At 35.0% G+C, this 16,747-nt stretch overlaps 1 protein-coding gene across 1 annotated transcript in view; it reads left to right on the top strand.

Annotated features, from left to right (window-relative positions):
• Positions 1–16,747, top strand: part of LOC150079090 (sodium/hydrogen exchanger 8-like) — a 167,636-nt gene that overhangs the window by 135,514 nt on the left and 15,375 nt on the right. The window contains exon 14 of the mRNA XM_090382203.1: positions 3,972–4,049. Coding sequence (XP_090238329.1) covers positions 3,972–4,049 — 78 coding nt within the window. The remainder of the gene's footprint in view (positions 1–3,971; positions 4,050–16,747) is intronic.

Raw genomic sequence — 16,747 nt, 5'->3', positions numbered from 1 at the left:
CAAAAATATGAAAACAAAAGATGGAAAAAATAATTACCATGCTCTCAAGAATGAAATTAATGTAGAATGCAGAAAACAAAAGATAAATGGTGAACAGAACAATGCCAAGAAATTGAATATTTAATGCAGTATGGACGAACCGATGGGGCCTACAAGAAAGTTAAAGAAATAACACAAACATGTAATGGAATCAGGAATGCAAAAGATAATGCCATTCTCGATGCAAAAGAACAAGAGACATGGAGAAAGTACATAGAGGATTTACACATGGAACACGTGGTTACACTTGGAAATATGATGAGAAAGGAGAACAACAAAACTTAAAACAAGATCAATTATTAAGAAGAATTTGAGCTAGCTTTAAAATTATTTCCTAACAACAAAACTCCTGGTATAGATAATATTACAGCAGAATTAATAAAGAACAGTGGAGATCAAGTCAAGCAGTCACTATTTGGATTGATTTTGAAAAGCATATAGTGAAGGAAAATGGCCAGAAGAACATTGTACAACCATCATAGTGCTAATACCAAAAAAATCTGCACCAACCAAATGCAAAAAAAAAAAAAAAAAAAAAAAAAACCTACAGAACCATCAGCCTCATATCACACGCATCAAAAATTCTCAAAAATCATAAAAATATGAATAGAATCCTACATCGAACACTTTTTAGAGGATACACAATGTGAGTTCAGAAAGAACTTATCTACAAAAGAAGCAGTAGGAATTTTAAGATTCTTAGGCGAAAGGATGATAAATAATGGCAGGAATCTGTATGTGTGCTTTATTGACTATGCAAAAGCATTTGACATGGTAATTTGGAATGAGCTTTTTCCTCTACTAGAAAACATGGGATGTCCACAAAGTTTAATTAGGCTAATTTGACTTGTATGAAAGACAAAAGGCCATCATCAGGTTAAATCGAGAATTGGCAGAAACAGCAAAAATAGGGAGAAGAGTGAGGCAAGGATGCCTGCTTTCCCCAGGTTTATTTAATATATTTGCAGAATTAATAGTCAAAGAAGCATTTGATGGTAAAAAGTTAGGTATAAAGATAGGTGGAAGAACACTTAGTACAGCCATGTTTGCAGATGATCAGATAATCCTTGCAGGTGGCCCAAGAATGTTATCCAATATGCGAAAACAGTTAACTAAGGAAGTGAAGAAATATGGAATGAAGATTAACACTAATAAAACAAAGATTATGATGATAAGTAAAAAGCCAAAACAATTTCACATTGAAACTGATGGAGAAAAAATAGAACAGATAACAAAATTCAAATATCTAAGACAGATTATAGAAAAGATTCATCTTGCCACTGTGAAATTGGTTCAAGAATTGCAATGGCAAAACAAGCATTTAGAGGTAAAATCTCTTTACTAAGCCAAAGAAATATGTCACTAGACCTAAGAAAAAGAATTATGAAAATGTACATTTGGTCAATTGCTTTGTATTCAGCAGAGATATATGGACATTAAACAAAACCAACTTGAAAAAAGGCTTTTGACATGTGATGCTGGCGAAGAATGGAAAAGATTAGCTGGACAGAAAAAATGAGGAATAACATGGTTTTACAACATGTAGGAGAAGAAAGAGAATTGCTAAGAAGAATCAGAAGACAACAGCTACAATGGATCGGACACACCATGAGGCATAGAGGGATGTTACTGGATGTGCTAGAAGGCAAAATACTGGGAAAAAGAAAACAAGGAAAACCAAGAAACACCATCATGAATACAATTCTGAAGGAAACTGGGCTTCGAAGCTATGCAGAAGTGAAACACCTAATGCAAGACTGGGAGAAATGGGGGCAGCTCATCAAAGGGGCAAACCAGTCGCGATAGACTGATACACTGAAGAAGAAGGAATAAATGGAGGTCTTGTGAAAATATCGTAATGTTGAACCCAATAACAATTTTCTTTTTTTTGTTTTTTTTTTCGTAATATGTTCCAAGACCTCAGAAGTTGAAATTTTTGCTATATAACTAAGATATTTATCTCTCTAAAAGGCCATTTTTATAATGGCACTTGTACTAAACTTTTATCATTATCATACGTTCCGTTATAAGAATAAATTTTGAATGCATTTGTGATATTTTTGTATAACACTTTTTTGGAGGTAGTGACCATAAAACATTAAAAACAATTTGCACCTTCTGGATTATTGGTCTTTTCTGTTGGCACAGAATAGAAGAAAAACTTGTTAACTAGAAGAAAACCTGGAAGACAAAGGTGGAGATGGATAGATGAAATTCATGAGTTTGTGGGTAGTAAATGGATGGCCAGTGCTCAAAACAGAAGAAACTGGAAAGTTGCTGGAGAGGCCTTCATCCTGCAGTGGATTGAAAATGGCTGATGATGATGATTATAAACAGGTAATAAACTCAATCTTATTGCATTTGTGATAATACCGATAACTGGAATTCTGTATGTTTTTACATTACAGTATTGTAATGAAATGATTTCTTCAATCTTATAAAAAACCTTTTCAGAATCTTCTCTTCATTCCTATTTACTTATTGTAATGGTGAAGGGAAAGGGACCAACAGAAATGCAAGTGTTGGCGATGCTAGGATACGAAACAAAATTGATTTAGAAATGAAGATGATTAATTAAGAAGTACGAAGTAGGACAAAGTTGGTCACATATTGCATGGAATTAGGTTTTGCTGCTTGAACAGTGAATACTATTTTAAGGGACAGTGCACATATAAAAGAACATGTTAAAGGATCAATGCATTTACGAACAGCAATGATCACAAAGGAGCATTCAGGTGCTATATCGAAGATAGAAAAGCTATTAATAATATGGATGGAAAATCGGATTCAGAAGCAAGTGCCCCTGAGACCAATGGCCATTCAAGAAAAAGCAAGAAGTATTTATGAAGATATTAAGGATAAGTATGGCAAACCCCAAGCCAAGTTCGTGGCAAGCAATGGGTGCCTTATTAGGTTTAAGCATCATGCTGGTTTCCAAAACATTAAAGTATATGGTGAAGTCGCCAATGCCGATTCTGCAGCTGCAGAGAAATTTTATGATGTGTTGGAAAAACCCCCTTCTAAATCCCCACAGTCCTCAACTTCCAAGCGGCATACTTAGCTAGAGATGTTGATTCTGGCAACAATGCTCGAAAGGTAAAACTTGCTGATGCCTGTCTCCTGTCTCTTTTTGTAATTTTATAATTTTGAAATTTTTGTAATTTTGTACACTTTTGTTATTTTTTCTGTGCATGAGATAAAAAAATTGAATAAATAATTCTATTTACATATTCGTCGAACATTTCTTTTTTGCTTCAATCAAATTCAGTGTGCATAGTTGTGAGTGCTGCATAAGCATTTAGGGAAATTCTGACTTGCGTAAAATTCGACTTATGTAGAGTTCCACAGAACATAACCCTTACAGCTTCAATGTTGTCATTACTTCTTGATGTCCTCTTCCTGCCACATGCTATTATTGATATTCTGGATGGTTCCATGCATCTCAAATTTATCGCGCAAATGAGTAATTGTTAAATGTGTGGGCACTTTTGTTTCATATCGTATTTTCCAAGCACACTGAATTTCATTGACATTTTCTTGTTTCCAATACCATTTTATAATTGCCTTTCTTTCTTCAAAACTTAATTAGGTACTCTCCATCGTTTTAGAGGCATCTATAAAATAAAACAATTAAATTATTGTAAAAAAATTGTCTATTTTTAAGCTACAAAATGAGTTTAAGAAAATTAAATTTGTGCAAATTGTTCATTAAATATAAATTTTTAAAGTATGTATACATAATTTTGAAACACCCTGTATATAAAAAAAAACACTAACAAACTTGTGTTCACTTAAATTGAAATGATGATCTGTCTTTTCTACTTTCAAACTCAATGTATATTGTTTTGTGTTATTATTTGTTTTTGCATTTTGTAATAATTACTTTAGTACAGAAGAGTAAATTCACAACTATGTTGATATTTTGTATATAGTTCCTGAAAGCAGAAAAAAGGCCAAAGAAAAGAAGAAAGAGTGATAGAGAAATAACTCTTAGTAAAACTAAAGAAATGGTAAGTTCATAAGTAAATGCTTATAAGGAAATTTGAGTATTAAGTAATTTTGTTTTATTTTAATTGTGCTATTAATATTGGGTCTATTAATTTCAGTCTCAAAGGGCAAATATTTTAGTTGATCTAACTTTGTTGGTTATCACTATTTGTTGGTTGATCAAGGTGTAATTCAGTTCTTTAAGAACAACTGTAGATATGTACTGCTGTATACTAAGTAATAATCATACATACATAATTTTCAAATTAATCTCACTGCACTCTGTACAATTAATGCAGAATTCACAATCTTCATTTTCATATTTAATGCTGTAGAACATATTTTGAATTAGATTATAAAAAAAAAAAAAAAATGGTAAACTGCAGCCATTATCAACCCACTGTAAGATGGAAGCCTCCTAAACAATTCATGTTGAGGGAAATGGACCATAATCTGCCATGCTGGTCAAGTGCGGGTTGGCGGATCGACTGTATTTACATTCAGGGGCTTGAACCCTGGTCTACTCAAGGAGCGTGTGCTACTGCACTCCCACTTGGCTACTGAGGCTTTTTTTTTTTTTTTTTTTTAATTAGATTATACTATATTGTATTAGTAGAATTACATTAAATTCCAACTTTTGTATGTTCTTTTGCTGATTTTATGAACAATAATATACAATGATATTTTGATACAACTGCTTTTCTTATTCCTCTGGTAGTTTGCTCTAAATAACTTCAACTCTATATTAAATATGTTGTAATTTATGTATGAAGCACAGGAGACAAATGTGTCACTTATATTCTATGAATTTCAATAGTTGAAGCATTTAGTGATCCAATAGTGGGTTCACCCATCATGAGCATATTAAAGGAGGTTTTGCCAAATGATAACGTTAGAAAGTTTTTTAGCTCCAATTTTTAGCTCTAACTGCTGAAACAGAAGACTTATCATAAATTTAGTGTAAATATTACCTTCCCATGATTATAAATAGTGAAACCTGATGAACCTTATCACACTATACTCAAGTTTCACTTAATAATAATGAGTGTTAAATTCAGTGTCAAATAGTAACATTGTATAACAATTAAAATTATGAATTAGGGAACTGTTAAATTTTTTTAGTCAAAGATTAGACCATGCAGCACCCTGGAAAGCAAGGTGTTTGGCGATTTAAAGACTTGCTGGGAGTCCTCGTGGAACAGACAAATATATGGGCTGTGCTAAGTCACTAAAAATGAAAACAGTTGCAGGTACATTAGTATATATGCTAATGCTAGAAGCATAGTAAATAAATTTGATGAATGTAAAGTACTGGTCAAATCATCAAATGAAGATATTGTGTGGATATCAGAGACATGGTGTCACTCAGATATAAGAGGTTCAGAATTTGACTCTGGGGGAGTACAGTGTGTATAGAAAGGTCAGGCAGGGCAGGAGGGGATTTGTGCTCTTAGTTAAGAAGCATATAAAATCTAAGGCAGTGCATCCAGTCATAACCAACCTGACTCAACATTGCAGTGGCCAGTGCAATGTTGAGTCAGTTTGGTGTAACATAAGCACTGTGAAAATTAGAGTAGGAGTGTGTTATAGTCCTAATAACTCTGATAAATGTAATGAACAACTGGACAGATATATGGAGTAGGCCAGTAAATCTGAATGTCTTATAATGGGGACTTTAACTGTGCAGATATTGACTGGATTGTGTGGGTTGATCACTCACACAGTAGCAAGACTTTTCTGGATTTATTGGATGATTGTTTCCTACACCAGCATGTTATAGAGGCAGCAAGATAAAAGACTCACTAGGTTGCACTGATCACAATGTATTGATGTGAGATTTACTTAAAGCTATAGCTACTGTCAAAGGTAAGGCAAAGGGCCTTTACTTTTGTAAAGGTGACTGTAGTGTTCCCAGACAGTTTTTAAATTCTGTGCAGTGGGCCAGCTGATGAAGTTAGCAATGGCAAATTTTAAATGGGAAGCATTCAGGGATGTTATTATAGAAACTGCTAAGCTTGTTATACCAGCTCAAGGCATATCAAGGGGATATAGCTCAAGCCGTAGACATAAATTGTTGTCAGATGAACTGAGGAGACTTGTGGCGCTGAAGTAAAATGCATGGGATGCATATCAATTATCAGGTGATATAAATATCTACAGTAGATATAACTAGTTTGCAATCAAGTCACAAAGGAGGTTAGTTAAGCTAAGGCAGATTACAAGATGAAGCAAGCAAAGACTGATATACATAAGTAAAGAAGTAAGGAGTAGTAGAAAAGGGTTGAATCACAAATGGTCCAGTAGATATGAATGGATTAACTGTTAATGATCTTGCTCAGGTTGTAGAGAAACAGTGGGTATTTTGCATCTGCACTCATGCATGAGCAATTTTTAGGAAAGGGGATGCCACAAGCAAGTCAGATTCTGGTGAGGAGCTGAATGATTTTGTGATAACTGAGAGTGTTTTAGAAATTGTTGAAGCTAAATGTGAAAAAGGCACTTGGGTGGATGGAATCTATTCAGTTGCATTAAAGGAGTTGCATTATAGTTTGTCTGAAAGGTTTGACTATATTATATATGTGGGAAGCTGATGCTGAGAATGCAGCATTAGCTGCATTCTCAGTGTTAGCAGAATGGGTAGACCAAAAAAACTGTTTGAAAACTTTACCTTGGAAGGTAATATAATTGGCTCCAATTAAAAGTTCTATCAAATTTATGAACAAAATTCAATTTAGCCTATACAGAAAGTCCAACACAGGAATGTTTCTACATTACAATAGCTATCATCCCTTTACCAATAAAATGTCCATTATCCTAAATCAGTTTCTCAATGCTTACAACCATCCAATGCTTACAAACACTCAACATCCAAAGCAGCCCTAAACACAGAAATACAAACATTAAGAAACAGATTTCAAAGTAGAGGTTACTCCCCTGCCTATTATAAATGAAATAAGGTTACAAGCAAAAAATAGATTACCCGCCATCAATAATAATAATAACAAATTTTTTTTTTTATTTCTTTACCATATATTGAACAATAGTACAAACAACTAAATAGTATTTTCAGAGATACAGAATTCAAAATCATAAGCCAAACCCACAAAGAAACTACATGCAGCCCTTAATAATCACTCAGTCCAGTCTTCTACCACATTCCAAATAAATGATTTAGTCTACAACGTAGCTTGCAAGGATTGCAACTCTTCATACAAGGGATCAATTTGCTGTACACTCGATATGAGAATGAAGCAACATTCAGCATCTGTCCTTGCATCCTGCTCCTCTGCTTCATAAAGTTTTCTGGTGAAAATTACTGGAGTACATCATTGGAACTTGCATTCCATGCAATCAGTGAAGGCCACACCTTTCTGTTCAATGAAGCGAAAATACTTAGCATCCAGCCTGATTACACCAAATTATTAATTGCTGAGACTTGAAATTAAATTACATCAAAATTCAGTCAATGTATGTCTCCCCTACTCCATTTCAGATTCATGGTCCTTCATGTGCATGCGCCAAGATAGCAACTAATCTCCATGCTATAAATTTCATCACACAACTCTTGGTTTCATTTTCCTGTGATCATGAAACAAAATTCTTTTAATTTCTTAATGTTTTTAAAGTGTTTAAAGAATGGACTCATTGTTTAAATGGTTTCAAAGCATTTAAATTGCTTTTTAAGTATGGACTTGTCTTCTCTCACTCAAAGAGCTGGGTTGGTAATTCAATGTTTTCTGGAGTCTGGTTTGGGGTCTGTGGGCCTCTGATTTTGTCTAGGAGTGTGAAGAATTCATGTAAATTATTTGCATAGTTAATTCAACAATGGAGAGTATCAGCACAGAAGTGTTCTACAAGCCATCACAGAGAGGTAATTACCTCCTTTTCTTAACTAATTGACATATAACATAGAACGTATTGAGCCACTGCAGCTCTGATACCTATTAACTCCCAATTCACAAAGGGAGACATGAATAATTACAGACCCTTTATCTTGACTTCTGTTCCAGGGAAGATAATAGAATCACTGGTTAAAGAAGTAATACAGGCTCATCTAGACAGGAATGCAGTGATAACACAGTCACAGCATGGATTTAAGTTGTGACCTTGTCTGACCAATCCATTTAAATACTATGACACAGTAAAACAGTGGAACTGGATGCAAAAAATAATATAATTTTTGCATCATATGAGGTGTGACAATAAAGTTTCAGGGCTGATGCAGCAAAAAAGAACACAAAGCAAAGGAGCTCAAAAAATGGTTTTATTTTTATTCAAAGTAATCATTTTATTGAATCCAAAGTAACCACCTTATTCAATGCACTTGCCATTTTACAAGTTTCTGAAAAGAGTAAGGGCGTCAAAAGTGTGATGTTCAGTTTGGTGATTGTTTTTCATTATATCCTCAATACCCTGAAATCTCTTTTCGTTAAAGGCAGTTTTTAGGGTGTTAGATCAGGAGAGTAGAGTGGATGGTTAATCTGTATAATACCATGTTTCATCAGAAATTTTTTAATAAGAAGTGTGGAATTAGTGAGAACATTGTCATGCAGTAAAAACCAACTGCCTTTCTCTTGAAATTGTGGCATCACCTGGGAAATGCACTTCAATAGTCTTTATAGCACCTGCATGTAGAATGCAGTGTTGACTCTCTCCCTTTCAATTTCAAATTCTTTGAGAAAATTTTTTTAAAATTCAAAATCATCACCAAGGCCCAGAAAAAGTTTCATTCTGAAACTTTTTTGTGCCTTGGTGATGATTTTGAAGTCCATTGCATGCTCTGACACATCATCTCTGGGTTTTACTGAAACACTGAATGCTCATTTCTAGTGACAATATTGTCAAGGAAATTAGGATTGCCTTGACAAGTTTGGATGAAATCCACATGATGTGACACTTTGTTGCCTCTGCTCATCCATTAGGATGTGTGGCACAACTTTTGCACAGACTTTCCTTTTGTCTAAATCTTCATGCAGAACTTGATGAATCATCTCATCTCCTCATTATATTCAACTCATCTGCCATCATTCAGAGGATCAAACAATCTCTTGCCATGATTTCCCAAAGTTTTTGAACTCTGTCTTGAATTCAAGAAGTTCACATATGCCCACTACTTCCTCACATCTGTCTTTTAACTGCTTATACCATACAAACACACTAGTATGATTAGTGGAGTTGGGAGAACTCTACCATTCTTCCAACTTTACTAATCGCATGGAACTCTCTGACATTCTCCAGTCCAACTTTCCTAACAGTGAGGTAATTTTCCTTGGTGATTTTAATGTTCACAACTCCAGCTGGCTTCCATTTTCTAGTCACTCAGATCCAGCTGGTTGAGATGCTGAGGCTTTTGCAATTACTAATGATCTTGCACAGATTGTTCATTTATCTACCAGAATACTGGACAATCCTAACCATACAGCCAACACACTTGATCTTTTTCTCATAAACAATCCTAAGTACACGGTCGAAGTGAGTGGTCCTTTAGATATCTCAAATCACAACATGGTGATTGTCTCTTCTCAATGGAGCCTTTATCTCATGGCTATTTCCAACCTCATGTTGTTTGGCATTACAAGAATTCAAAATGGGATGACCTGCAAGATTTCTTTTCTTCTTTTCCTTGGTCGGATTACTGTTTTAAAACTTCTGATGTCAATGTTTGCTCAGATCGTGTCAGTAAAATTATTCTTGTAGGAATGGAATCCTTTATTCCACACTCGACAATTTTAAAATCTCATCCTTTATTTAAACCTTGATTTTCTAATAAATGTGCTATGGCTGTTCAAGAGAAGAATGTTGCATATTGTAATTAGCTTGCTTGCAATTCTTCAGTTTCATTTTCTGCCTACACCAAAGCTCGCAACAATTGCAAAGCAGTTAATAATCAGTCCAAACTAGATTTTGAACAGGCTGAGAGTAGAAAACTTGCTTCTTGCACTAATGGTAGCTGAGCATTCTGGTCTCTTGCTAAAGCTATTGGCCGTAACTTTTGTCCATCTCTGCTCCCACCACTGTGAAAACCAGATGGTTCTATTGTCACTTTAGTCAAGGATAAATCTGACCTGCTAGCATCCCATTTTCTTCCAGCTCATGTATTTATGATCTTGGTAAAACACCTCCCACCATTCCCAATGTACTCCATTCCATGCCTTCTGTGGTCTTCTGTCAAAAGGATATCAGATGGATTTTGATGAATCTTGATGCTAAGAAAGCTCCAGGTCCTGATGATATTTCTCCACTTGTTCTCAAAACCTGTGCTCCTGAACGTACTCCTGTTCTTTGCTGCTTTTTTCACTTTCTTATTCCAAAGGTGTTTTTCCTTCTGCTTGGAAATTTGCTCATATCCAGCCAGTTCCTAAAAAGGGTGACAAATTACCCCCATCCAATTATTGTCCCATTGCAATTATTTCTACTCTTTCTAAAATAATGAAGAAATAAATTAACCGCCAACTTTTAAACTATCTAGAAACCTCCCGTCTAATCAAAGATCGCCAGTATGGATTCTGTTAGTGTCAATCCACTGGTGATATTCTGGCTTATGTTATCCATTTATGGACAAATTCAATGGAAAAGTTTGGTGAAACACAAGCAGTTGCTCTTGACATCTCAAAGACTTTTGATCGTGTTTGGCATAAAGTTCTTCTAAACATGCTTCCATCTTATGGTTTGCCAACTGTTTTTTATAATTGGTTATCCAGTTTTCTCTCTGACTACTCACTGAGGGTGATGGTAGATGGCTCTCTGTCTTCTAACTTCTCCACTAATGCTTGTGTCACTCAAGGTTCAGTTCTTTCCCCTAATCTTTTCCTCTTGTATATTAATGGTCTTCTTCAATTGACCGGAAATCCTACCCATAGCTTTGCTGATGATAGCACATTGCATTCCACTTTCCAGTTTGAAAAACCTTGCCCTTCTCAATCAGCTTCAACTTCTCAAATATCCTCTACCAATTCCTTAAATGCCGATCTCCAGGTAATTCTCCAGTGGGGCAAAGACAACTTAGTTGATTTCAATCCTTCTAAACCTCAGTTCTGTCTTATATCTTGCAAAAAGGATTCTTTTGCTCCTATGCTTATCTTTGGTAACACTCCGATTTCTAGGCAAGATGATATACAGGTGACCCTGCTTAACATTATAATTCGTTCCTGAAAAAAGAATGCTAAGTGAATCAGTGCTAAGCGAGCGCCGTATTCCCGTAATGTAACATATGTAATTTGTGAGTCGCGATCTGTGTCATAGGATATTTCCTAATGAATAATAAATGGTAGCAAAAAGACGCACAAATATCGGTCAAAATATTTAATAATAAAAATTTGTACATATAAAATATTTTCCATTACATATGTATATAATTATGTGGTAGGTAACTACATTACGTATCAAAATTAAACTTAAAATCATGAATTTATTAATCCGATGGCCCTGGGCTGTCGAGTTTTCATAACTTTGGTCTATTTTGGGTTGTACATTGGCTGTTTTCCTAGTAAACTAAAAGGGGTTTTACTTTAAAATCCTCGCAGTATTACCACCCAACAATAAAGTCAACCGATCCTTCGCTGCTTTGAAGCCTGACACGATTTTTTCCCCCTTCTTTCGATATGAAACGAATGCCGAGTCGCGATCTGTGTCATAGGATATTTCCTAATGAATAATAAATGGTAGCAAAAAGACGCACAAATATCGGTCAAAATATTTAATAATAAAAATTTGTACATATAAAATATTTTCCATTACATATGTATATAATTATGTGGTAGGTAACTACATTACGTATCAAAATTAAACTTAAAATCATGAATTTATTAATCCGATGGCCCTGGGCTGTCGAGTTTTCATAACTTTGGTCTATTTTGGGTTGTACATTGGCTGTTTTCCTAGTAAACTAAAAGGGGTTTTACTTTAAAATCCTCGCAGTATTACCACCCAACAATAAAGTCAACCGATCCTTCGCTGCTTTGAAGCCTGACACGATTTTTTCCCCCTTCTTTCGATATGAAACGAATGCCTCTTTTAGGCATTCATTTCCAAAAAAGTTCTGTTTCACCTATGTTAAAAACTTGTTGAGTTTAAACCACTCTTCGATAATTTTTAGAAGTTCTTTTTTGAAAGTTTCGGCTCCTTCTTGATCTGCACTTGCAGCTTCTCCCCAATTTTAAATCTATCTTGCCAGCCTCCATAGCCAGGTGGGAAGGAGCAGCAGTGCGTAGCACATGCTTCTTGATTATACTGGATTTCGAGCCCGTCACCACCAAATACAGAGGATGCGGAAAGGTCAGGGAATGACCACTGCATATCCCGGAGCAATATGGCCTTAGTTGCTAATGCTCCTAAAAACCAAATAACAAACAAACAAACTAGCTTTCAATGGTTCCACATTTTATTATTATTATTTTTTTTAAAGGTGAGCTTTTTTCAGGTCATCATATAGGCTAATCGATTTTTCTTTAATTAATAATATTTAACTTAACAGAATTGTGCGTTGGATATTACCTTCAATAAAATTATTTAGAAGTCTCCATTTCAATCATAATAGCCAGCCTAGTTACTTTCATTGGGACAATCCTGCTGCTAAAATCAATTCTTTATTTTTTATAATTGTCCTTACAGTGGAACCTGCCAGTCCTAAATTATTGCACCAACCACTTGTTGTTGAACGGAATCAATTCACTTCAAAATGTATAATTTAATTTAATTTTCAAATTCAGTAATTTTCTTACCTTAGTGGGCTTTGTACTGCATCCAGATGTTGTTCCTTTTTAATTCTTATCCACCATTATTAATCTTCAAAAATGTAAGAGCGTTGCATTAATTATGATACAATGTTCAAATAAACTAATGATGTCTTAACACTGTACCGTTAAGTTGATGTTGATCTCGGAACTATGTAAAAAGTCACCATAGTGCAATTAAATTAGCTTGGGAGAAAATTTCACCGAGCATGGGAAAATTTCACAAGTCAGCGTGGGAAACTTTGCTATTCATTTTCAAGCTATCAACTACATCAGATGAAATGTTTTCGTTAAACATGCCAAAAATTCAATCTGTATGCTGGTAAGAGCATTCTAGTGAGTTGTGACAGCATTAGAGTGAGATATAGGTTATAATATAAAAACAGTATTATAGCGAATCAGCGTAGAGCGAACCGCGTTATAACGAGAGCCTGCCGTATCTCTTTTGGGGATTACCCTGACTTCTAATCTCTCTTGGCACAAGCACATTACAAATATTGCTTCCTCTGCATCTAAAAAACTTGGTTTTCTCTTTCGCTTTCATCGTTAATTTTCTTCCAAACAGCTAATTACTCCGTACGAATTGCAAATCCGCCCTACCATGGAATATTGTTCCCACATTTGGGGCGGTGCCCCCAAAACCTCTCTCAGGCTTCTAGATTCCATTCAGAAGAGGGCAGTTAGGTTAATTAATGACTCATTTTTAACAGTCTCTCCACTCGCTGTCTCATAGACATACATTTCTGTTGCATGCCCTTTCTACAGATACTTCCATGGGTACTGTTCTGAATAATTCTTCTTCTATAATTCCCACTCTCTTTCAAAACAGTCCGAACATGTGCTGCCACCAGCAACATCCATTTACTGTCCAACTTCAAACTCACAGAACCAACTTTTCATCTTCCTCGTTTATTCATTCAGCTGCTGTTTTCTGGAACAACCTTCCTTAAACATATTTCCCAAAAATTAGTCTATAGAAGTTCAAGTCTAATGTCAACAAATATCTTCTTTCATCTTCTCAACCTCCAAGCCATGCACGGTACTAAGTACTATAGGTTCTAATACCTCTCGTGTTTGGGATTTTCGTAAAAAAAAAAAAAACATTCACTATAAACAGTTTTTTAACATTTAATACATTTCTGTTGCAGATTTTTCCATTTAAATCAAAAGTTGATATTCATTCTTTGCTCCATTTCAAAATTGTGACGTGGAACTTTAACTACTTACTATACTGGTTGCTGTTTGCACACTATTCTGAGAATTTTATTGCCTCACATTGTATACTTAGATTTCAGAAAAGTTTTTTGATACTATTGCACATAAAAGACTGTTATACAAATTGGAACAGTGTGGTATTAAGGGCAGGTTGCTGCTATGGATAAAGGGATGGTTGGGTGGGAGAAGACAGAGAATAGTTTATCAGTGGACACTGCTCTTCTTGGACTAATGTTTTTATTGGAGTTCCCAAAGGCTTTGCTAGGCCCATTGTTTTCTGTATTTATTAATGATGTTGATGAAGGCATATCAGGCTTAATATCTAAATTTTTAGATGATACAAAGGTTGGCAGGGTAGTTAATCACAGTAATCAGACTATGCTACTGCAGCAAGATTTAGACAAATTAGGCAGGTCTCTTTCATACAAGTAGCGGTAATCCCAGATCAGCATACCACACTGAGGGTAGTGGTGAATGAATTTCATCTGGGGGTGTTCGTGCAGTGAAATATAAAGTTCTCCAAGCAGTGTGGACAAGCTGCCAGGAAGCTCATGAGCTTTTGTTAATGGTATGTCGTAATGGATAAGGTGACAATCGTGTTGTTTAAGGCTATGATTAGGCCACATCTTGAATACTGCATACAGGTCTGGGAAGTCTGATTTTAGGAAGGATGTGGGTTTGTTGGATTGGGTGCAGTGAAGAGCAACAAGGTTGGTGAGAGGTGCAAAAGGGTGCTGTTATCTAGAAAGGCTTCAGTTGTGCAAATTACAGCATCTTGAGATTAGGCACCTGTGGGAGATCTTTTTAGGGTGTTTAAGGCTTTAAATTTTTTGAATAAGCTTACTGCTGATGGAATCCTTCTTCTTGCTTACACTACGCACATGAGGAGGCATAAATTCAAATTGAGAAGGGTGGTTGTAGGTCAGATGTGTGGAAATTTGACATCAGCCAGAGTGTGGTTGATTGTTCGAACAAATTGCCATCTGGTGTTGTTGTAGAGATGGGTGGGTGGGTAGTTTGAATAAATTCAAGGAAGTAGATAAACTGTTAGAGGAGATGAACAGGTGAAATGGGAGTTGGCTTTTTTTCCCCCTCTGCTGTATACGCTTGCTTTCTTGCATCATTGCTACTACTACTACTAATAATAATAATAATATACACTCCATATTTATAAGCAAACATGAAAATTATACATTGCTAGTACTTTAGTAATTTCAACAACAAAAGCATTTTTGGATTAACTAGATATTTTTGCCCAAAACAGAAAATATTTCAAAATCTTTTTGGAAGTCATTTGGAAATATGAAAACAAAAGGGAAAAAAAGGAAAGATTATTATAATGCATTGTGGAAAGTTTACCTGGAATCGAGTTAAGATTTTATATGAGGAAATACATTGAGTCCATTTTGATATTCAAATTGTAGTATTTGGTTTCACAAGATAGAAGCTCTGATCAGTCTTGAGGTCAGTCCAGTTCTCAATATTTTTTAGGATATTGAAGGGAGTAGAGTGGCACAGGTACTGGTATTAATGTTTCATGAAGGGCAAATTAAAATTTATGATTAGAACTAATAAAATTAGCTAAAAGATGTTTAAAAATTTTCCAAATATTACACTCAGAGGTTTTAGCCAACCGGGCTAGCCGGGTGGATAAAATGCCTGCCTGGCAACTCAAAGATTGCGGGTTCAAATCCTGCCTCGGGCTTGGATCAAAGTACTGCAAAAAACCTTAGGTGGTGCATTATGGCCACAGAAGCCGATGTGCCAACAACTACCAAAAAAAAAAAAGAGGTTGTATAAATTAGATCAGTTTTATAGCAAATTTTAATGATAAAATGATTCAAAAATCAAAGATATAATCTTATTAAATCATACTGAAGTGATACATTGAAGCGAAGTTTTGTTCAATAAAATTAAGCACCTCTTGAAAGTTAAAATTAATTTGGTATTAATTTCTCATGTATTCATTTCATGAATTTTAGAATTACCAATCTGCTTCTTACCCTGAGGATAGCATTCAGCACAACCTGCTTCTTGGCCTGAGGATAGAATTCAGCACAAATCCAGAAACTTAGCCAACAAGTTCATTTTGTGGAATTTAATTGATAGGTTGTGGGATTTTCCTACATTCTAACAAACTATAATTTGAATGGACTCAGCATATATCCTCATGCAAAATAATAGAATATTAACAAATACAATTCCAAATTAAAGTAATTTAATGAGAACCTTAGTTCTCATTAAATTATTTTAATTTGGAATTGTATTAATTGCACTAAACTTTTCCAGTAGTAAGTTTAACTTTGGACGTCAGTTTTGTTTGAGATTTGTAGGTAAGCAGGGCATATATCCTTTTTGCAAGTAGGGAATTTTACTTAATTTATTATTAAATTATTATTGACATTTTATTATAAAGTAGAATGTCAACAATGAATTTTCTTTTGATTAGCATTAGCAGAGGCATATGATGTAAGAAAGCAAGCTTATACAGTATCAGCCAAAAAAAAAGTTTGTCCAGTTCTTCCTTGATTTTATTTAAGCTATCAACTTCCACAATGACAGATCAAAGTTTGTTCCAGCAATCAACCACCTGCTGGCAAATTTCTGCACATCTACTGTAGCCCACATATGTGGAGTCTTTCCTCATATGGTCACTCTTTTGCTGATCTCACCATGCGAATTACCCTTCTTTAGACTCTTTCAAGAAGTTCAATGTCTTTTTCAGATGAAGTCTCAATACTTGAACACAGTATTCCAAATATGGTTGTACAATA

This window comes from Mastigoproctus giganteus, chromosome 10, assembly GCF_048544385.1.
Source record: "Mastigoproctus giganteus isolate SK-2022 chromosome 10, ASM4854438v1, whole genome shotgun sequence".
In the NCBI taxonomy this organism is placed as follows: domain Eukaryota; kingdom Metazoa; phylum Arthropoda; class Arachnida; order Uropygi; family Thelyphonidae; genus Mastigoproctus; species Mastigoproctus giganteus.
This window is presented reverse-complemented; position numbering and strand designations above follow the sequence as displayed.